Source organism: Morus notabilis, unplaced genomic scaffold, assembly GCF_000414095.1.
Source record: "Morus notabilis unplaced genomic scaffold, ASM41409v2 Scaffold535, whole genome shotgun sequence".
NCBI classification, from domain to species: Eukaryota; Viridiplantae; Streptophyta; class Magnoliopsida; order Rosales; family Moraceae; genus Morus; species Morus notabilis.
The window spans coordinates 328,207-353,677 of NW_010367018.1; the positions used below are offsets into that span (position 1 = coordinate 328,207).

The window sequence follows — 25,471 nt, forward strand, 5'->3', positions numbered from 1 at the left end:
CTAAAAAAATGAAAAGATCTCAAAATAATTAAAGTATTTCTTTAATTGGTATATTTATTTAAGAATTCTTTAAATTTTTATCGAACTCTTTAGTTAAATCATATTTAAAATAACATTTAATATAGTTTGGGAAGGGTAATCATGATATTTTTAAAAATTAATTACTTTAAGGGATGTTTGGGTATGATTTTATAAACACGGGTATTTACATAATAAAAGGGGTAAAAATGGCATTTTGACAAAATATAATAAGTGTTTTGGGCATTATTTCTTTTTTGTTTTAAAGAAGCAAAAACTAAAAAACAAGTAGTAATCATCTTAGAATCACAAAACAACAACTTACAAGAATGACATATTGTAGGGAAACGACATCTAGAAACTATAACACATCATTAAACGACGGCAAAATTTGCACCAAAATAAAACGTAATGCCTACAAATGAAATCCGAGAGAAAGGATTGAATATTATAACGACACGACAACATCATTAAAAATGTTGAAAAAATATCTATCTGAAATAATGATGATTGAAAAACGACATCCAAATGGCACTTCATGTCGTATAAAAATGATAGCAAACAAAAACGACAAGCCATAGAGAGATTAAATTACATATGCGAACTACATTGTGGGGAATGTAACATAAAAAAAAAAATCGAGGATGGAGAAATGAGGACATCTTATAGAACGACATCAAAACATTCTAAAGAGACGACAATAATATAATACGACATGAAAACATTCTAAAGAGACGACAATAATATAATACGGCATGAAAACATTCTAAAGAGACGACAATAATATAATACGACATGGCAAACAATTTTTCTTTCTTCCCCACCCCCCCTCCCACCCACATTGTTTCTAACAAACAACATTCTGCATACCTAAAAACGACAGCTAAAATTAGGTTGTAAACACACGGCATGAATGGAAACGACAACATAAGTTGTAGACAAGCGACATGAGGGGAAACGAGAATATACGGACGACATGGTCGTACAAAACAAATTAATAGTAAAACATCAAACAACAGTACAGGAAATGGATAAAATGTTGATACCACGTAACCAAATAGGAAAATTTCATTTTGATGCCCTGTCTTATATCGAAATATACATTTAGTATCTTGTATTTTTGACAATTTTATGCATGTACCTTAACGTTTTGTAAAATAGTTTTTTGTACAAGAAGACAATTTATGAGATGTGAAATGTCAAATTTAACCTTACCATTAATTAATTAGAAACTAAAGTTTTCAAACATATTTTTAAAAAATGTTTTAAATATAATAAAAATTGGGAGTTTTAATTTTTTTTTAATTTTATGGTTTTTCAAATTATTTTTAATATGTTTTCTAAATATAAATAAATTAAGTAAAGGGTACAAATGACATTTTATGTCCTAAAAACTGCGTCAAGGTATCAAAAAGTATTTTCTAAAATGTCAAGGTACTTACATGAAATTATAAAAACACAGAGTAAAACTTTCGATATAACATATGATACTATAATGATATTTCTCCTAACCAAAAATGATGTAAATCCACAACATAATGAATATGATGGCTGCTATTTGACCCGCCTCTCCTTTGTCTCACAATTCACACGTAGAACATAGTTTAGGGTGCAATTTATAATATTTTGAAGTTTAGGGGCTAAGTAGGATAAGAAACATAATTCAAGGACCCAAAGTGAAATTAATCTAACAAAAAGTTTTTAAGAAAAAGCGCGAGAGAGTTGAAATTCATTGGTCGACATGACATAATGAAATTCCAATTCTGAAAGCCATCATGTGATTTGAAACCAAGCCATTGAATCTTAAAAGGACACTCTGGTCCGTGGTGGGAGAGAAAACAAAACAGGGGTGAAAATTGCATGCTCAAAATTAGTAATAAAAAGAATTCAGTTTTTATTTTTTACTTCCTGAATTTTCGTAATTTTAATTTCAAATTCTTTAATGTATCACTGCCTCAGTATTCTTAAACAGTAACGTTAAAAAAAACCTTCTTCGTTCATCAACAAGAGGTGTGTCCTAATGTGTCTCCTTTCATAAAAATAATTAGGGACCTTTGGAGAGTCCATGAGCTAGGCTCCATTTCTACAAGCATATAGGTCATGGTTTCTTTCTTTTCCTTTTGACTTAGTGGCTCATATATATCACGTAATTAATTCTAAAAAGGAAAAAGGAAACAAAAAAAAATCAAATATGACACTTGAACAAATATCGTTCATTAAGAACCGCAAATGTAGATAATTCATTTCTCACTAGAAAGATTTATAGAAATAGAAAGAAGAAAAGAACTTTCTTTATTTAGAGAGCTAGTACTTTATTTCTGCATCATAATTAAAACACCATGAGTACTAGTAGTACCCACGCACGCACGCACACATGTAATTAATCAACTTTTGAAATTTTGCTAAAAAGTTTCGCCTATCTTATCAAGGAGGCAACTAATTAAAGGACTGATTTAATAATAAATTACACACAACAAGACAATTGTTGGTTAGTTAATTACTACTAAATTTGGTAGCTTGACACATTGCACTGAATTAAGTGAACAATGATTGTTGTAGTTTTCAGTCTTTCATAAATATTATTTCATGGCTAAGTCAGACTCAGATTATAGAAGATGGTTCCATTACATATCTAGGGCTATAAGTTATTGAAATGGACCTATTACCTGCACATCGCACTCGGAACTCGTGAAATTGGTCATCATCCATGTGCAACTTGTGCAATCTCTGGACAATCCCAAAACGAATGGCACCAAACAACAGCAAACCGAACTGATATATATCATATATTCATATATTGTGGTTACGTAACCCCCCAATAATGGACCAATAATACATATGGTAGATTCTCTTCTCAGTACCTAAATTATCTTTTGCATGGGGAGGGAGGGGGACGGGGACGTGGCACGTGATGCGAATGGCCTATATTGTACTCTCTCACCTTCGTGGGGCTTTGCATGATATGACCCGGCCCGTTTTGTTGTCACATTTCAGTTAATACTTCAAGTAAAGAAATCAGAACCAAACTAAAATCTTGTGATAATTGAGATGGTACTTATTTTCAATTTCTGCATTGCGGCTGGCGTTATTCACATATATTATATCGTTAGTCTACTGATGATAATATTCCGAATTATCCATTGCACTTTGCACATATACTTACATGTTCACACGATATATACATCCAAGCAAAAACGTACTAGTCAGTCCCTCAATTTTCTCTTGTTGGTTTCTCCTATAAGGAAATTCCCTCGAGGTTTGAAGTAAGCACTTGACTAGTTTGATCCCATTATTTGTGTGAAGAAAGACATAAAAAGATCAAGTATTAGAATACGTACAATTATTATGTGACATGTGAAAGGCACGTACCACAAGTATCTCACATAATATTGATCATGTATCTATCTAAAATTTTCTTCATATATGCCACTATTAGATCTTTCCAGTTGCCAAACTTCCTAAATATGGCAATGTGAATCACTGTTCAAAATGACTAGACATATTAAGTGGATAAAAGGAATGGCCGAGGAATCAAACTACCATTATATATGGTCAGAACCTTTATTAAGTTTCCTATCTTTTCTTTCACTTGATCTTCTGCCCACCGGGAAGTATCTTTAGTGGTCAGTTTGCGTATATTCGAGGAAAACATTCTATTTTCTATTCCATTTAGTACTGCTCTAATTTCCCAACCAAATTGCAGTTTCTAGACATTATAGAAAATGTATGTACGTAGTTTATGCGAATCCCTACCAAATCTTAACCATTAAGAAAGACCTAGATATACACGTCTCAATTACTTTAAAACAACAATATTAGTACTTATAATTAAGTCCCTTGATAAATATATATATATATATATATATATACATATATATATATGTGTGTGTGTGTGTATGTGCATACTGGCGAACCATATGGGCCCAACGGGGACAGCTGCCCTTACTTGTCTAATTGGCTCCTTTGTATTAATATAACCCCAAAATAATTGTTTTTTTTTTTTTTTTTTACAATTTTCTTCTTACTTTATCCCACTGAAATTATTAATTTACAAGATTTACACTTAAGTTTTTGAAAAAATTTCAATTATACCCCAGAAATTTAGCTTTTGAATTTAATAGACATATATTTCAAATTAAAAAAACCAATTAAACCAAAAATCAACTATAATAATATGTGAATTCGTAAAATTTTTAACTGTTAACCACAAAAATTGAATTAAAATAATTATAATATCATCTTAATTGAAAGTTTTAGTTTAATTCACGCCCTGAATGAATTTTTTGATTCCAACGAAAATGAAAGAGCCAATAATTAAAATAATAACACTTGGGAATGAGCTGTAAAAACTATTAAGAGCAAGAGAACCCTTCTTTTCTTGCTTCTCGTATTGCAATCACTCTTTTCCTTTTTCAAAGCCTATATGGAACCCTTAAATCAGTAGGGGCTTCTGTAGTACAAAGGGAAAAACGCATGATTATTCCTCCACACATACACATGAAAAATTAAAAGGAAAAACAAAAAAAAAAAAAAGATAAAAGAAGAAAAGAAGAATCTAATCTTAAGAATAATTGGTGTCAGCAGGTAGGAAAAGGAGGAAACACAAAAAGGAGAAGCGTTTACTTCTTTTCTTTGTGCAGCTTTGCCTCTAAAGTGACAGTTGTAATATTATAGCAAAAACAAAAAACAAAAAAACAAAACGATCCATGCAGCCCGTTGGATTGCACTTTGGGAGGGAGAGAATTAAGAGAAAGAAACCGTGATTGGTAAAAGGTTGGTTTTTAACTAAAAAGATAGACAGGTTGAAGGAATGGTTATGGAAAGAGATACAATCACTCTCTTTTTTCTTTTGCAAATTTTAATGATGATATTATCTGATTTAGCTTTTTTACACACGAGATTTAGAATATCTACAATCTTTCAACGGGGAGATTTTTATATGTAAAGAGCTAGAAACAAGGAACCCACTTTCTATATATTTGAAGCGTTGTAAGTGGACACACACACACACACGTATGTATCACGTAAAGTATGCAGGCATAATCCAGCCCCATTATATGAGAACATTAATATCTGCTGCAATATATACTGTCATTGTATATGCATATATATATATATATATATATGTAATTGATCAGTACATACATGGAACAACAATTTCTTTAAAAAAAATAAAAAAATAAAAAAAAAACAAAAACGTTTGCAAAATCATTGGTTGTATAGATCATACAATAATTGGATTGCATACTTATTCTATGTTCTATTCATGATTAATATTAAATATCACACTAACACTGCGGGTTTATAATTAATTCAACAAACGTTGATCAAATAAAGTAATGTCTAAATTAACACGGTGAATTAGATAGCTAGAATTATACATTTAATTATTGTTGTTTGTTTCTATCCAATTTTGGCACATTTCTACATACCGAAAGCAAGTGTTTTACAAGTTAGCATATATTTAAAGTGCGCGGAATGAAGTTGGGGTTTTTGAACTAAATAATTGCAATGAAATTAATCATTGATGGTATATTGCCAGCTAGTCTTACACCCAACAAAAAGGGAATAGCAAATGATAGTTGAGTATTAATGCAAGTTGATCCCACACAAATTGGTGGGGCCTCCAATTGATGATTCGATCGTTATCGAAATGCATCCATCCAAGTGATTTCTATATATATGCACCTGATTGAGTGTGAAGTTTGTGAATTATGTGTGTACAGACACGTCTCTACTTGGTATTGATTGAGTAGTTAAATTGATCATACGGTCTGACTCACTAGAAAAATAATAATATCAATGCAAGAAAATGCCAAATAATATAGTTTTTAGTTGGAGGGAAAAATAAAATTGTATGATAAAACATATGCTCATATATAGAAAAGTAAGTTTTAACATACAGGTAACTGTCATTAATAAATCATTTGATGAAAATTAGTAAACTAATAGTTTTGAAATCGCCATATATAACCAATAACACATTTCTCGACAGTTTAAGATATTATAACCGCACTTAACCCTAGTAGCCAGCTCGGAATCTACCACACTCAACAGGATCTATGTGTTCTATTGTTTACTTATGTAGTTAATTAGGTCCACATCATTCAGTATTGCCTACATATGTAATCCTTATAGATGGACCCACATTATTATCATGATCAACTCAAGAGTTTAAAAAACATGATGTATTAAAGTTCAACAGCGATCTAATCCTAAATATTCCTTCAACAATAAGTCATGATCAAGTAATATAATATGATAGATCAATCCAGAAATTAATTTTGTACGATATATATAGTTTGTCAAACACTATTCAGCATCAAGTAATGGATATTGGACAATAATTAGAGTGATTTCTAATCGCAACCCATAATCCTACCTGTTCTAAACTAAAATCTCATAATTAAACTTGTATTCAACATTTCCTGTTAAAATTAATACATCTTCAAAAATCACGAAATTTTAAGTGACATATTCTACAAATCAAGAGTGTCCAAAAACTATCCAAATTTCAACAAGAATAATTACACTCTCCTCCGTCATTCCTCGAAAGGCGTGTTGTTACGACAACGAACACATTTTCTAGATTTTGTAGTCTATGCCCTAAAATTTGAGATGCTATAATTACTTTGCCATCTTAAGCCCGATTTGAGAAATCTGTATACCGTTTGATCTCTTTCTAAGCTTTAAATTTATTTCATTTGACCCATTTCGATAAATAGAAACAAATTCCATATGTCGAAGTTGAGCTGTTAATCATTTTGTCCAAAACTTCCAAAAGTTATGACTTATGTTCTATCGTATTCGTCCAAATTTTTAAAAAAAAAGTGAACTTAAATAAATTATTGGCTGATGAATATTCATGTATTATGAATATTATAATCTAAACTCTTCCAAATGAATCTGGAGTTCATCAAACCCTAACCCAAAATATGTCAAATTTTCCCAATATCGCTCAAATCACATGAAAATTAATTTACGTTGGGACTCTTGCCTCAAAAGCCAAGTGAAAATCTCCAAGCATCTCTTCATCTTCTTCAAGATTTATTACCATCTTCTATCTCTTTCTTTTCCATATACCGTAAAAAGAATCGTCTGGATAAAGTAATACTGCTAGAGTTTTTTTAGGTATACCAAATTCCTCCTACTTAAACATCCAAATTATAAGGCTAATTTTGTCCTTTCCTCTTTTTTTATTATTTTTTATCCCTATCGCTGTAACAGAATGTCACATCAAATAAACGAAAACTCCAAACCATATATTATAATGTTGATCGATGAAATCTGTAATTTTCGCATGATTGCAACTCAAAATTAACCCTAGGAATACCTAAATTGTAGGTATAGACGTATTCAATAGTGAATAAACTATTAACTTTATTTAATGTAATCAATATGGGAAGCCAATCTCTGAAGAACTCCTTTACGATCTCTTTTAGCCGGAAAAAAATGGAAACTTTCATATTAGTACCCTATATTTTAGTATAATTTGTCTTTCAGTACTATGTATTTTTAATAATTTTAAATCGGTACCTTAATGTTTTAAAAAATTATTTTTTAGTATCTTCAGGTCATTTTTTGGAATGTAAAATATCAAAGTTACACTTCTCATTAACCAAAAAACTAATAATAAATTTAGAAAGATTCTTTAAATTTTTTTGAACATTTAAAAATTTAAAATAAAAAATAAAAATATTGCTTTAAATTAAAAATAATTTTTTTTTTAGAATTTTTCTAAATTTATTAGTTTTTGGTAAAGTAATGAGAAATGTAAATTTAACATTTTACATTCTAAAAAATGATCTCAAGGTACTAAAAATATTTTTTTAAAACGTTAAGGTATCAATTTAAAATTACTAAAAACACAAGTACCAAAATGATTTAAAAAAATAGAACAAATAAAAGTAAACGTTAATGTGGTTACCAAGGGGCTGTTCTTTTGCAACAAAACTCAAAAAAAATTTGAACTCGAGCTAGTTATAACTTTATTCAAGTTCATGTTCTTTTGTAAAATTTAAGTTTGAACTCGAGTTTGAATTCGAGTTTAAACTCGAGTTTATGGCTAAACTCGAGTTCAAGTTTTCCTTTCAACTCGAGTTCATAAACTCGAACTCAAGTTAATGAACAATGTTTTTTCTATTCTTAAAAATGTCATAACTTTTTCGTTTTAATTCTAATTGAGATGATTTTTTTTCTATGCATTCACAACGAAAAGACGAATAAAACCCCACCCATATACCCTATTAAAATTTTTCATCACTATTGAGTTTTAATTAAAATACTATCTAAATACAAAGTTAAGTTTTGACTCACTCAAACACAAACTCAAAAAGATTCTCAATTCAAATCATAACTCAAATATGCACATTCAAACACAAACTCAAGTTGCAACTTCAACTCAAGTTATAACTCAAACTCAACTCAAAATCATCACTCAAGTCACTTTTAACTCAAAAATACAAAAGAACAACCCCCAAAAGTTCCAAACCAACTTAAAATAAATTGGGCGAATCTTGATTTTATTATTTAATTCATTTCTATTATTTAAAATATATGACTTTTTTTTTTTTTTGTATTGATGAGGATAAGATCACAGAATGAGAGGGAAATATTTCACAAATTGAATATTGTCTGTACACCATTGAAGATTTTTCTTTTCTTTTCTTGACATACATCGTTCAAGAATATCTAAAAAAGGATCGTTCAAGAAAATCTAAAAAAAGAAGGAAAGTGAAAAAAAAAGGAAGAAATAAAGTACTTGATTCGAGAATGCAACCCAGTACCCACTTCTCCTTTTGGCTCTTAAAGAAAAAAGATCTTTATCGAGCACTTCAAATCTCTATATGGTTTTTTTGTGTCAGATTGTCATGTGTATTAAAATACAAACCAAGGGGTACGTACTTACATACAATTGGCTACTATGGATAGCTAGATCCAAGTGAATAATATATATAAGTGAGTATATGGTTACATTATATATATATATATATATATATATATAGAAGCATACATGCCCCCCAATCCAAATCCCAAAATTTTCTCTTACGTACATTAATTTTTTGAATCCCATGTATGATATTATTATTAAAAGGATTTGGACATACTTTTCTATATGGTCCTTTAAGTAAAGGACAAATTCACTTGTAACTTCAATCTCCCGATGGATACATAAAACATTACATGAGATGATGTATGTAGTACACCTTAATTTGCAATGTAGGTTAAATCAATAATGATGCTCACTAATCTTTCTTCTATATGTATCTAGTACTTTGAAGAAGAATTCCAACCACACTAATTAACATATATATATATATATATATATATATATATATGATATGCCCCTTTAAGTTATAATCCTTAATTAGCGCTAGTACTTAATCATGAGTATAACTAATTAGACATATGCAAGTCATGCCACGAAGAAATAAATAACGTAGTACTGATCAAATCAGATGAGTGGGGTAGGCTTGTGATGACTTTAAAGAGGGTCCTACTCCAACATGACGCATATGAATTCTTTCGTTGAAGACAATATATTATAGGCATTGTATCTAGACTAAACACTTTGCAATGAAGTGTAATATAATTAGCACGTACAATTTGGTTTTTCTTGGAGACCATCCATGTTTGTGATATATCGCCAGTACAGTCGAAGAACATCACGCACTGTGAAATGTTCGTGCATGCCCTAGACAAAGAATTTGCTGATTCTGTAATGGCGTTGATTTTCCTAGTTCCGTTGCTTATAGACGACACATAGAAAAGTAAACGGGGAATCGAAAAATCTAATTTGTCATCTTTTTGGACAAAACAAAGATTGATTTATAGTCGTAAAAGATTGATTTATAAGACGATTTGAGACAAACATTGTACTGCTCGTTCTAACGATTTGATTGATTTGACTATCAATAATGGGTAAACAGTACTTTAAGCCCTGGCCAGTGGAGCTTCAATATTGATGTTCTAGCTAGCTGGTTATGTAACAGAGAATAGAAGTTCAATTGTTCATATGACCAAGCTTCAAGACAATTTAAGCAACCAAAAAAAAAAAAAAGTACACATCTTCTCGTTCCTAGCTGATTAGTTAAATTTATTTTTGTGCAATGGATTAACTAAGTTCTTTAATGTTATATGATAAATTACCATCTTCTGAATCAATTCACATCTTGACAGTACTCATTAACTATATATATAAGGTGAATTCACTATTATAAATAGTGGATTATACGCTTAAAATATGACGACAGTTTCTTTAAAAATTCTCGTGTATGTGCTATTTAAAACGTGGCACGCAATCGTATTTCAAATTTTCGTATTGCGGACTAGACTGCAATTTCAGGAAGTGGGTTAGGATGGTTTTTTTTTTTTTTTTTTTTTTTTGTGTTTTTGGTTAAGAAAAAATCTAGAAATTAATTAGTTAAGTTGATAACATGATGTCGAACCGCAAAACTGTGACAATTGATTACCAACGTGGACCATTCCAAAATAGAATGCATTATGCTTATATTCCTCAAATTACTATTTAATTTGGAAACTTGCAAGGATCAGTGGCATCCACATTCCACACTGGTAGTGCACAAACTATTATTATTAGGTGGTCCAACATAAATGTTTTATGAAAACTTGAAAAGCATGCACTATAATTAATTGATTAGTCAATCATTTTCATTCTGGCCGATTAGGCCCGGTGAGTTAGACAAGAGCATTTGTTAAGAAGAATCATTAGATCATTGGGACCTCTCTAAAAGACAATACATAAATCATTAGTTTTCAATCAGTTTTTAAATATTGTCAAGACTGAAGAGAAAGTCCATCTCCAGGTCATGCCGCCAATTGTGAATATCAGTATTTGTTACAATATTTTGCTATTTTGAGACCCAGTTATATCCAATAAACCCGTAAACAGGGTTTTGTTCAGCCTACAAATTGATTTTTTTTAATATTAAAAAAGTTTTAAAAAGGTATAAATTTGTAACTTAAAAAGTGAGCGTCAAACCCCCACTTGAACAATGAACACCCACTTGATTAAAATTGACCAGTCTCAAAGGATAATAAAAATCGAATAAACCCAAAAAGTTGGCACCAATTGAACAATGAACACCCACTTGCACTTGAAAATTGGCAAAATTAGTAAGAAAATTTTCTTCTTTTTTTTTTTTTTTTTTTTTTTTTAAAAAAAAGAAGAAAAAGGAACAAAATTTGACTAATCTCCAAACACCCAATAGTTGTCCATTATCAATGATTTTTTTTTTCATTAGTTGCAAAGCATTATTTTTGGTGTTTATCATGGATATGGCAAACCATAACTACCCTTGTAATCTAAGGCTTAGATTCTGTGATTGTCTTGGGACTTCGAGAAGGAAAATAGATTTTATACACGTACATATATAAAAAGATATATTTATAATTATATGAGATTGGCAAGATAACATAAGGCAGCGGTTACGACTGTATCAATTTAATAATACGAGCTTAAGCATCGGCTTCTGTTGATGAGTATATTTGGGCTTTTTTAAAGTGAGAGGAGAGAAACGAAAAGAAACGCAGAGAGAGAGAATCTTTATTGGCTGCAATGCATAAGCGTTATAACATCGTCGCAGTCTCACAGCACCCACGTGAACTTTCTTTCGCTCACGTCCCCACACAGATCCTCCGTATCCATATGTGGGTCCCACAAAACCCTTCCCCCCTTCCGAAAAAATGCACTCCCTGGGTCCCACCTACTGTACATCTCTTTCCCAGCACACGTGTCACCTCACGCCCTGCACGTGAACGGCCACGTGTCTAGCAGGCCCCACTGGCATACACATCCTTCCCTCTCGCGCATCTCCTTAAGTACCCTCTCAATTCCTTGTCCTTTAAATTGAGGACTTGTATCATATATGCTAGACACACACACACACACACGAAAAGAGAGAGAGAGAAACAGTCAGACTTTATAGTATACGCTTAAATTTGAGTTATTAGTTTCTCGTTGCCTTCACCATCTATATCTTCTACATATACATATGTACGATATTATGTGGAAAAAAGATCATCATCAGATATTCACTTTGTAACGTGAAATCAAGAGAGAAAAAAAGGCAGATTATATATATATATATATATATAGATGAGAGAGAGAGAAGGAGAGAATCTGTTCATGTTGCGTGGAAAATCTTTAAAGTGCAATCCGGCTTACGTTACCCACACACCGCTGCCACAAGATTTTGTTCTCTGCTAATTCCCCATTTGATCAATACCACCACCACCGCCTACTTCTTCTCTCCGCCGGTGTGCGCACTTTTCTAATCCTTCATCCCCTTTCTTTCCGCTATAAAAACCAAAAATTTTACCAACAAAAGGTTCTCTTCTTGAGAACAAGGTTTTTATATACATCTGTATAAACATTCATTATATATAGATATATATATATATATATATATATATGGCTACAAATAAGCTTCTCTTGACCTTCGCTATTTGTAGACTAATTGTAACCGTCGGATTGACGGTGGACCCCACGGAGCTTCTCCGCCTGGGGGTCGACGGCCAGCTAAGCGTCGACCCGGCTGACGTCGAAACGGCGTCGTCGGACTTCGGCTTGATGACGAGAGCCAAGCCGCTGGCAGTCTTGCACCCGGCCTCAGCTGAAGACGTCGCGAGGCTCATCCGAGCGGCTTACGGCTCGGCGCCGGGGCTGACAGTATCGGCGCGGGGACACGGGCATTCGATAAACGGACAGGCGCAGGCGACCAACGGAGTGGTCATCAAAATGAGCAGCTCAAGAGAAAGGACTGCGGCTGATCAGACTTCGGCGGCGGCGGCGGCGGCTCGGCCTCAGGTTTCGGAGAGAGAGATGTACGTGGACGTGTGGGGAGGAGATTTGTGGATAGATGTGCTGAAGGCGACGTTGGAGCATGGCTTGGCGCCAAAGTCGTGGACGGATTATTTGTATTTGACTGTCGGTGGAACGCTTTCCAATGCTGGAATCAGCGGCCAAACTTTCAATCACGGTCCTCAAATCGCAAACGTTCAAGAACTCGACGTCGTTACAGGTTTTTCTTTTTTACTCCACTTTTCCTCTCTTGCATGTTTTTTTTTAATATATATTTTCTGTTTGAATATGTATCACCTAATTAGTTCTTTCCATTACATTACAACGTTCTTTCCCAATCGAGCTATGATGGTTTATTTATTTATTTATAATACCTGAAAAACGAAGATATATTGTTCTCTGGCTCTCTCTCTCTGTTTTTTTTTTTTTGGCTTTGTACTTTGAGCTGATCTGTTCGTAAAGTCTTTTTTAAAGCTTGGTTTGATCTGGTCGTAGTAGTACTACAGTGTGTCAGCACCTAAACTTGCGGCATCCATATACATATAACATATATGACATACCGTATATTTGTGTCTGTTTGTTTGGGCTTTGAAATCATGTTTTTTCTCGTGATCAATATATATTTTCAAAACTATCTTTAAATATAAAGTTTATTCAAGCGGCGGTAGGGATATCTTTGTTTAAACCCTATATGAGCAAAGCGTCCAAGAAAAAGAGTTGGTTAATCTGTTCATGTGGTATAACTTCACATGGCCTCTTTTGTTGTGTCTGATTAAATTAATAGAAGAACATTCCCACATTAATATAAATTAATTGTTGAACGTGGTGTAGGTTAAGCTTCAAATTCTCTATGTTTGGTTAATAGATATCGTAAGATTTTCTGACATTAATAGAACGCAACATAGGTTAACGTTGTTGTTTTATATATATTATGGCTATAACCAGGCAAGGGTGAGCTCTTGACGTGCTCGGAAGAGAAAAACTCAGAGCTGTTCCACGCTGTTCTCGGTGGTCTAGGGCAATTTGGAATCATAACTAGGGCTAGAATTGCTCTTGAACCAGCTCCTCAAAGGGTATATATCGTTTTTTTTTTTTTTTTTTTTTTTTCCATATCCCTCTTACTCTATTTTTCTTTTATGCCGTAATAATTTTTTACTTGTTTGAAATGCGCTTTCATGAGTTGGTTCCACGGTGGGGCACATAAACTCTTGCAATAAAAAATTCCTAGTATTTGTTAATGACAAAACCTAAAAAGGCAAAAGGGTATCATGGTCTAAAGAGTTCTAAGGGGTTTGGGTCCATGAAAGCTAGCTTTTTAACCCATTCAAACGGCTGTTCCATAGCTGGCAATGTTGTTGACGTGTCCTTTTGCCTCTCTTTCTGACGTGGTCTTTTTCTCTCTTTTTGGTGCTCTTTTGCCCTTTTTTTTTTTTTTTTTTGGTTTCCTTCTTATTATTGTTGTTGTCCATTTAGGTGAGGTGGATTCGAGTACTGTATTCCAATTTCTCCTCATTTACCAAAGACCAAGAGTTTCTAATCTCTTTGCATGGACTCCCGGCATCCCAAAGATTCGACTATGTTGAAGGTTTTGTAATAGTAGACGAAGGCCTCATTAACAATTGGAGATCTTCATTTTTTTCACCTCGAAATCCTGTTAAACTCAGCTCTATTAATGCCGATGGAGGTGTATTATATTGCTTGGAGATAACAAAAAATTACGATGAATCAACTGCCGAAACCATTGATCAGGTATTAATCAAATTTTAATTTATTATTATCCGGCCCCTTAATATGTTAGCGTTACATTTATATATCTTGTGTCATTATAATTCGTAGCATATGTTGTCGTCATATATAGTATAGCTAGAAAAATGTCAAAAGAAATATATTAAGTTGACATCATATTAGAAGTGATCTTTCTTGTTTTTTGTTATCTTGGTTGGGTTAAGTGATGCATATCTATTCAAAGTAGGTGGCGCTGGCGCCGATAATTGATTAGGCGGTGGTGACATTCCAGTCTATTAAAAGCTACACTGTCTTCTAAATGCGACTATATATTTGCTAGCTGTATTTAGACAACTACCCTTCATTCTTGTAGCAATCTGTGGCCCTTCTTGTGGGCCTAATCTGTCTGATATAATAACTTAGGGCATGCAAGTTTTTTCCAAAGCCGCCAGTACCGCCTACTAAGGTAAAAGACAAAATCTGTTTAATTTTGGTTTGACATATAATATATATAGACGAAAGTTAATATATATAACAATTTGGAAAACCTAAAGAAATACGTAACTATAAATATACGTATGAGTATATCTTCTATTTTGCGGCCATGTCTTTATTATTGGTGTCCTTCATGCTAAAGCAACACCTAGTCAATCAATAGTTGCTTCTAACGAGACTGAATTTTCTATACATATAACTTTCGAAAGTCTCTAGTTGGGTGGCAAAATTCTTGGCTTCCAACCACCCCGGTGCTAAAATTCTTGGGTTTTCGTTAAGGATAGTACGTATTTTACTAGCGTTTTTGTCCTTCTCTGTGTTTGTTGTACATATCTAATACCAATCAGAGCTTATTATTAGTGGATTAAGCAATTTTTGGGCTGTCCCACAAAGGATATAGATTATACGGTTGAGTTTAGTGTTGAAGTGTATAGTTTATATAAAGCATGTAATAAGCTACCCATAAAATACAATAAAACATACGGAAGAAAACATGGAACATCTTCCGTGATCTATTATCCCCTTCGAAATCCTAAGATTTAACGCAACTTTTTTAATATTTTATTATTTAAATATTACTAAATCTAAGCCGCTCACCCACCAATTATTCTCTCTACTTTCTTTGGATAGAAAATATTTTTAGAATCGAACTTATCCTGACAAAACCAACAGTTTGGTATGGTAGCAGCTTTCTTCCGTGTACTTTGATTGCATATTAATTATTATTATTATTATAATCTGTTAATATTATTCTTATGACTAAATTATACGTATATATAATTGCAACGACAGAGAATTATGTAACAATTAAATAATATAAGTTGGCGTTTTCACGCAGGAAGTAGAGGGCTTGCTAAAGAAATTGGATTTCATACCGACATCAGTCTTCACAACGGATTTGCCATACGTGGATTTCTTGGACCGGGTCCACAAGGCCGAGTTAAAGCTCCGGTCCAAGGGCTTGTGGGACGTGCCCCACCCATGGTTCAACCTTTTTGTCCCCAAGTCGAGGATTTCTGACTTCGATGAGGGTGTGTTCAAGAGTATTTTGGGTAATAAGACAAGTGGGCCCATTCTCATCTACCCCATGAACAAGGACAAGTAAGTTATAAGTTAACCACATGCATACGAATATATATACGATCATAATATATATATATATATGCGCGCGCGCGCGCTTTCTTCCTCGTGATGGACATAATATTACGACATTTCTAACTGCTGCATATGCGTCATCTAAAAACAATTGCCCTGGTTGTACTCTTTTATTCATCCCCACATTGATTAGAGTGTGACATTAATTAATTCTTTTATTGGAAATAAACTAGTCTTGATGTACATGATTAATTAAGTTAGCTAGCGTAATTGGATTATTTAATTTTTTTTGCCTTTTAATCCCCTGTTGTTGTTTGGCTGAAAGCCAACAAAATCAACTGTGGTGATCATCCAAGAGAGGAAGATCCCCTGCGTCAGAAGATCTTATGTGGGGACTGAGGAAACCACTGACGAGATGTCCTGTTCCAAAGACTAAAGTAGGAGTTCCAGAAACCTAGCCGTTAGTATATATATGTTAACGACCCATCACCCACCTCTGCACACCCATCTGGTCCCACTGGTTTTATTAAGACCTCCTGATCCCAACTCTTTATTATAATCGATTTTTTTAAAAAAAAAAAAAAAACAATTACTCTAAAAGTTTACTATTGATTCAGTAGTTCTCAACCATTAAATTTTCATAAAGTTCTGATAAATCATCCTAGTTTTTTTAGTATGACATGATTCAAATATGATTCACCGTTCAAAATTGTATGTTTCGTACCTTAATTTGTTTTTATTTGTTTATCTTCGTGCGGAAAAAAAAAACGAAACTGCGGCTTGCTTAATCTAAATGGTGTTTGGTGGTGGTGATTGTGTGCAGGTGGGACCAGAGGAGCTCGGCGGTGACACCGGATGAGGACGTGTTTTACCTTGTGGCATTGCTGAGATCGGCCTTGGACACCGCGGATGAGACCCAGTCATTGGAGTACCTGATGCATCAGAACCGTCAGATCCTCAGATTCTGCGCCGCTGCCGGGATCAAGGCAAAGCAGTACCTGCCCCACTACACAACACAACAGGAGTGGGTGGACCACTTCGGAGATAAGTGGGCCCAGTTTCACAAGCGCAAGATGGAGTTCGACCCCCGCCATATCTTAGCCACAGGCCAACGCATTTTCACTCCTTCCTTCGCCCACAATACCAAGAACACCAAACCTATCAATACTCACAACAGCATAATAGCTTCATCGTGATTCATCAAAAAAACCAAAAAAAATAAAAAATTCACATATTTAGAGACTAGCCTAGACGAATCGCTATTGATATACATCTAGATACACTAGTGTTGAAGTACTGAGCTAGCTAGTAGTAGGGTTAAGCTTTGTATATATCATAATAGAGCTTTAGCTTTTATTTATTTATTTATTTATTTATTTTACAGTGCGGTGCGATTAAGAAGCTGTTAATTAGAAGTTGTTTCTATTGTGTCGTTTTGTTTTTTGTTTTTTTTTTGTTTTTTTTTTCTCTGGTGGAGGTGGGGTCGGTGCATGTGCACATGTGAATGTTTATAGTTTAGCAAGCACCCATGATTCCAACAGGCCGACTGGTTTCCGGTTTGCTTGCCTCCGCGTCTCGCGTTGTCAGCAGCCTTCTGTCGCACACAGATGATTTTTATTAGTTTCTAAATCGAATTCGAACGCGGAAGTGTGAAGATAACATATCAAATATAACAAAAATTTTAATAAAATTTTGAGATACTTTATAAATTATATTAATTTATGTATAAATAAATTAATCACATTAATTAATTTATTAAGAACTCAATTACTAATAATACTTAACAGCCGATTATGATGATAATTTGAGTTTTTTGACCTCGAACAATCCTTACTCCAAAGCCTTGTGTTTAGAAAACTAATGTCTTCCACGTCAATTTTAGAATCTACGAAGACGTGTGTGTGTGGGCACACCTGAGACAACATATTAGAACAAACACTCAAATTTCCACAAACACCAACGCATGCACGATGTAGAATTTTTGAAGAAAAATTTTTCCTTTTACTCTATAGAGAAATTCGGCCACTTTTTAAAAAAATAGGTCAAAAATTTTCTATTATTCTCTTACTTATAGAGTAGAAGTCAAACTTTTAGAAATAATTCAATCTCTATCTCTAAGATAAAGCTTGTTAATTATCTCTTATTTGAATTTGAAACAAAATCTCCTCTTCTATTTTATCCACTATGGCCGGCCACTCTCTTGGGATCTTATCCCTGGGCGGCGCCAACTACAGATAGGGAAGAAAGAGAAAATTATCCTTTATCATGTAGTCCAATTTTGACTCAAAATTCAAATTCCAATGTAAGTCAAACTTAAATTAATTTGAATTATAAATTGAACAACTTATCAAATAAGTTTAAAATGATAAATTTAAATTGTGTTCACACTGTGTTCACACCGTGCTTTGCGTTCACACTATGTGAACACCTTACATAAGTGATCCAAAATTCAAATTCAAATTTAAATAATCACATTATTTAATGTATAATTAATTCTCAATTAATTATTTTCGAGTGTTTAATTTTAGAATTCCGTAATTCTAAAATTCTCATTTTGCCCTTTATGTCATGTAGAATTACTAAGATGACGCAAGGACTAATGAGCCTATAATCTCGAGCTCTAATAAAATTAATAATTAATTAAACACTTTAATTAATTTATTAATTCTATTAATTTCAATAGTTACTCCACTATAAACTTGGAATTGCACTCTCAAAATTATAGACATAAATTACTTCTAAACTGTGAAGTGTCTATTTGATATAGTCACTGCATATAGATCAATCCTCCATAAATAATTCATAATTAGAGCTAGGTAGAATCCGTTAACCTCTCTAATTATATCTTCATCCTTGAGTATTGATTTTCTAATGGATAGTGATTCATAAACACATTCATGAACCAAAGCACTCTTACTAATCCAAGTACCGAATCAATACTCAAGAGAATTATTTATATGCTTCTTTCTCAAGAAGGAATGGATTCCATCTCGTATAATGACATTCACGGCTACCTACTTCATCATGTCTCCAAAATACAAGGAATAGGATTCAGGGTCTCAGAATCCATACCGAGTAAATTAAAAGACACAAATCCATAAATAGGAGTTTGTTAAGAACTCATGATTAAGATTATTATGTATATAACCATCGGTAGACTCAATTAGAATTTCTATATTTAACGGAAATTATTAGAAATTCATATTGTGTATGTGTCCCTATTCTACATACTCTCATTATGCGTAATACATTCATTCAATATCTCGCCATATTAACAGTGCGGATAACACCATTCTATTATTAATGAGAATGACATGTATTAGTAATGTTCTAATTAAAGATTCTGAACTTTAATTAAATTTATTACAAACATCGCTTTTTGATTATTATCCTTAAACATTATCCTCTCGCATATAACACTTATATACAATGTTTAAGGTCACATAAATAATCATAGAATTTTCATTGATATTCATAAAATATTCACAAATATATACACATAAAATGATGAATAAACCCTTTTATTAAATAAATAATAAATATCCTATCACATCTCATGCTTCTAGGACACCATTACCAATAATCTCCCACTTGTCCTAAAGCAAGTAGAATATGTCTCCAATCCTGAAACTTTCTAGGTGTCCATGACTGGTCTATGCGTGAAATAACTTCCATATCAGTTAAGAATTTCTAGAGTCAGGTTGCTTTCTTTTGCTGCTTCACAAGCTACAACACATTAACTCTTAATGATAGAATTAGCAATCACACTTTGCCAACAACCTTTCATATCACGACTCCTTCACCTAGTGTGAACACAGATTTGGATATCGACTCACGAAATCCATGGAAGACTCATAGTCAAAGTATGTGTATCCAGCTAAAAGATAACTCTTTCACTGACTAAACTATCTTATATTTTCTTGCTTTCCTCATACACTTAAGGATACACTACAACGCTACCCAATGATTGAATCTTGAGTTCAACTGACAACGATTGACCACTCCCACTGAATATCATATATTCGGGTTTGCAAAGAATAAGAACATCTTCTTTTCTTTTGTTCGATACATCTTGGTTTTGATCAAATCCATAAGACTTAATAGCCTTATCAAACCTGATGTTCCATAATCTAAAAGCTTGTTTCAATCCATAAATGGATCTCGACAGCTTGCGGACTTTCGGCTCTTGGCCTTCCTCTGTGTAACTCTCTAGCTGATCGATATAGATGGTTTCTTCAAGATAGCCATTTAGAAAAGTTGGCTTGACATCCATCGGCCATATCTCATATTCAAAATATGCTCATATGGCCAAGAGTATCCAGATGGACTTAAGCATGGCTTTCGATGCGAGAGTTTCCTCAAAGTCAACTCCCTATTTCTGGGTATAACCCTTTACCACTAGCCTTGCTTTATAAGTCTCTACTTTTCCATCCTCTCATCTCTTCCTCTTGACAATCCATTTGCATCCAATAGGTTTTACCCCCTTAGGTAAATCAACAAGTTACTAGACTGAGTTGGAGTACATGGACTTTATCTCGAGTTTCATAGCTGCTTGCCACTTTTCCTTATCAGAATCATCCATCGTAGCCTTAAAGGTCAACGGATCCTTTTTATCATCATCAACAGTCACGATTTGTGCTTCCCCAGTATACCGGTCAGGTAACTTACTTACCTTCCCACTACGACGAGGTGCCACATGAGTTTAATTAGGAATCGTGGTCTTATCTCTTAGCGTTCCAACAACTATTATCGATTGTGGTCCAATCTCATTGGAAAGTAACTTTTTCAGAACTACTTTGTTTCTGGGCTTGAAAAACTTATCATATATTCTTACTCCAGAACGTGACATTTGTCGATACAAGTACCCTTTGATTCTTGTGACTATATAAAATAATCCTCCTCTTGTCCCTATTACATATCCCACAAATACTTAGTTTCAACATCCTAGTCGATTGTTTCATCACATGAGCCGGGCACTCCCATATGCGAATATGCTTCAAAACTGGCTTTTGACCATTCCACAACTCTAGGGGTGTCTTTGGTACAGACTTAGTTGGTACTAGATTCAGAATATACACGGTGATTCTTAGGGCATAACCCCAAAACGAAGTAGGAAGCGAAGAATAACTCAACATTGATCTTATCATGTCTAGCAAAGTCTAATATCTCCTTTCGACTACACCATTCTGATGTGGTGTACCGAGTGTAGTCAATTGGGATACCACACCTTTTTCAATCAAGAAATCCTGGAACTCTTAGTCTAGGTATTCACCTGCTCGATCTGATTGAAGTGTCTTAATTGATTTACCTAATTGTTTTTCAACTTCTGCTCAGAAGTCTCTAAACTTTCAAAAGTTTCAGATTTCCGTTGCATTAGGTAAACATAACCATATCTCGAATAGTCATCAATAAAGGTGACGAAATATTTGTAACCTCCTCTATCTTGGATGTTTAACGGTCTACATACATCTGAATGTATTAGCTGAAGGGGTTCTATAGCTCTTTCTCCTTTCGACTTGGAAGGCCTCTTGGTCATTTTACCTCCCAAACAAGATTCACAGACTGGAAGCTTACCAACTTTTAGTTTGCATAAAGGACCATCCTTTACTAGTCTTTCAATCCAGTTTAGGCTAATATGACCAAGTTTAAGATGACACAGATATGTGTTATTTATCGTGAGAGATCCTTTGCTTCTTATTCTTAGGTTCGACAACTTTTGAACATTTCAACATTACGCAGTAAGCTAGGCATCGGTTTAAACGGTATAAATCGTTTTCCAAATATCTAGAACAAATATCGGAACCATTCCGAAAGATGTGAACTAGATTATTATTAAAGGCAATTGTTCAAATAATTTGGAATTATAAATCAAATTTCTCTTTATACCTGGAGGGAAATAAACATTGTTCACAATAAGGTATTTCCAAAACTAAAGTCTAACTTCTCCCACTGCTTTTGCCGGTACCCTCACGGTTTCTCCACTTTCATCGTGTAGTCCCTGATAGCAAGTTCTTTGTAAGAACCAAGATTTTGCAAAGAAACCCAAACATGATTAGTTGCTCTCGAATCAACTATCCAGGATGAGGAATCACCCTCTACTAAAGATGTTTCTAGAATTAGTAAATCTTATTTACTTTTATTCTTCTTCTTTGTTTAGGTGGAAACAATTTTCATTTAAGGACTATGACTTAATAAAGAAAACAAAACATGATTAGTTATTCTCGAATCTACTATTCAGGATAAGGAATCACCCTTTTACTAAACATATTTTTAGAACTAACGAATCATATTTCCTTGAGTTCCTTTCTTTGTTTTAAGAAATAATTTCCTTGTAAGAGTTGAGACTTAAAGAAAATAAACATGATTAGTTATTCATGAATCTACTATCCATGATAAGAAATCACCATTTTACTAAAACATGTTTTTAGAACTAGCAAATCATATTTACTTGAGTTCCTTTTTTTGTTTCGGGAAACAATTTCCTTGTAAGAACTAAGACTTAATAAAGAAAACAAACATGAGTAGTAACTCCTGAATCTACTATCCAGGAATAGGAATCACCATTTACGAAACATGTTTTCAGAACTAGCAAATCATATTTTTTTGATTCTTTTCCTTTATTTCGGTGGAAATGACTTTCCTTTCGTCTTTTGGTCAGGGCCCTTACAGTATTTAGTCAACCCTTTCTTATATGGATTTCCAGATACGGTATCTAATGACTGCATTATCTCATAAGCTGTTTTCATGCCTTCATATTTCTTGTGAATTACCACACACAACCCTAGCTAACAGTTAGTTACAGTGATTTCGTTAGGGACAGGAGGACAATCCTCCATTTTTGGGACAAACTTACATTCATCACATGAATGTAAGTGATTTATGTTACTTTACCACTTCGCATAATTTATGTCTAGTCAGTGTTTCAGTTTCATGTAGTGAGATTATAGGATTTAATATATTACCAGAAATAAGTAGAATATTCATCTTATCAAATTATATGCATGAATATCAAAACATGTGTATTTAGGCACAATTAAATATGATGCATGATGCACATGAAAAATACATAAACCATGTTTTAATTTTAAGTGCCAACGATAATCCAATTTACCACGAATGTAGTGCCGCCGTAGGGTAGGTCAAAATATTCACAAATTGAACTGAGACCTTCTCAATTAATAAATATAATCAAAATATCTCATATTTTCATATTTATCAACTACCGTTATTTTTGTCAAAAATATAATCAACAATTTGATTATATTTTCATGAGTGTAACCCATCGTTTCAGATTCGACAGACTTAACTCCAAAGTGCCACCGTAGGGTAGGTCAAACCGAAAATACATCCTTGAATCCTATCGCTAAGAAGTCAACCTTGTTATTGATCTGAAAGAACGCTTTTCCTAGGGAGTGCAGAATCGGTATTGCCGCGAAGTCCCTTTCGAATCTCACAGTGTTGAACTATGAAGACCAGTGGGTCGTATTGTCATACAACCCTCTCCCACTCATTATTTTGTAAATATGTATTTTATTTGAAAATCATCTCATATTTTTCAAATCCTAATAAATAAACAATTTATTTTTCGGATATGTGAAATTTTAAAAATTAAACTCTTAAATTCAATTTCACATATAATATTATTTTGCAAATAAATTTTGCAACTTAAATCCATTTTAGAGCATGGTTCTTATTTTATTTTATTTATGTTTTATAATATGTCATGCATACACGCGCATTTATTATTATTTATTTTATTTTTCTAAAACTCTTTTATAATAAATAAAATAAATAATAATAAATACGCGTGTATGCATGACATGTTATAAAATATATAAGTAGGCACATTATATCTATATGGCATGTTATACGTGATATGAACCTCGCCAACGACGCGACGAGACCCAACAACACACGCGGATCACAACCCCAAGATCTTCAAGATGCAAGATTGCTGAGCCTTAACCCGTTGTCTATCAAGACGCGAATTAAGAACTACGAAGGTTGAAGAACGCCACACCAAGATTATCAAGAAACACCCGTTAATCTCAATGATAAGTCTGATCGTTTGAACGCCACAAGAACAATACTTGATAAGTTCAAAGTCTTCTCAAGAACCAAGAAGCACGAATATGAGAAACCTCAATATCAATAATAATTCATTAATTAATTCAAAAATGAGTTTAGCATCCCTATTTATATAGGTTGCGATTTAAATCCTAAAGAAAAAAAAAAGACTAAAACGTTTAATTATCTAAAACTAAAGCCCAAACTCGGATTCTATTCCAAGTCCAACTCGGACCCTATACATTCCAAGGCCAATTCGGCCATAAAGCTTTTCCCCTAGGCCCAATCCGGCCAGCCCCTTGTTAAGTTCTTTGCACTTTAACTTGAATATTCTAGAACCTTAATCATTGTGACGAGGTTCTCTTCACTCGGATTTGGACTTGTATTGGGCCTCCATGTGTTTGCCGTATCACCAATTTGTTGAACCAACCCGTTCAATGCTTCCTTGAAGCATTTGACTTTAAGCCTTGTCACCGGACCACTTGGTAAACTCAATGGATCTCTTGAATGTTTTGCTGCGTGCTCTTGTGCTCCACCCATCGCATCATTCTCTCCCTCATGAAAAGGATTTGTCCTCAAATCGTCACCTACATCAAAAGGGGATAAATCAGAAACATTAAAGCTTGCACTAACACCATACTCACTTGGTAATTCAAGCTTGTAGGCGTTGTCATTGATGCGCTCCACCACTTGAAACGGTCCATCACCCATTGGAAGAAGTTTTGAACACCTTTGCTCGGGAAATTTATCCTTCCTCATATGCAGCCAAACCCAATCTCCCGGTTCAAAGACAACCTTCTTGCGGACCTTGTTGGCGTGCTTGACATATTGCTCCATTCGTCACTCTATGTGTTGTCTAGCTTTCTCATGGATTTGCCTAACAAATTCAACCTTCTTTTTGCCATCTAAATTAACACGTTCACTCAAAGGTAAAGGAGTTAAATCCAAAGGTGTCAGTGGGTTTAAACCATAAACAAACTCAAATGGTGAAAATTTAGTTGCAGAATGAATACATCGGTTATAAGAAAATTCAACATGTGGCAAACAATATTCCCATGTTTTCAAGTTCTTTTGTATGATTGCTCGCAACAAAGTGAACAAAGTCCTATTCACTACTTCAGTTTGTCCATCAGTTTGTGGGTGACAAGTAGTAGAAAATAATAACTTGGTGCCTAAATTTCCCCACAAAGTCTTCCAAAAGTAACTCAAGAACTTTCCATCCCTATCAGAAACAATGGTTCTCGGCAT

General features: G+C 33.6%; 1 protein-coding gene across 2 annotated transcripts; it reads left to right on the forward strand.

Annotated features, from left to right (window-relative positions):
* The first annotated feature begins 12,451 nt into the window (after positions 1–12,451).
* On the forward strand, positions 12,452–17,538 carry LOC21404740 (cytokinin dehydrogenase 5). 2 transcript variants are annotated; one of them, XM_024174539.1, is made up of 6 exons: positions 12,452–13,061; positions 13,559–13,561; positions 13,787–13,914; positions 14,315–14,590; positions 15,900–16,162; positions 16,980–17,538. In XM_024174539.1, the coding sequence occupies exons 1-6, from the start codon at positions 12,452–12,454 to the stop codon at positions 17,350–17,352; spliced, it is 1,653 nt and encodes a 550-aa protein (XP_024030307.1). In that variant the 3' UTR covers positions 17,353–17,538. The 2 variants fall into 2 exon arrangements, with proteins under 2 accessions (XP_024030307.1, XP_024030306.1); XM_024174538.1 differs by lacking the exon at positions 13,559–13,561.
* The last annotated feature ends 7,933 nt before the right edge of the window (positions 17,539–25,471 follow it).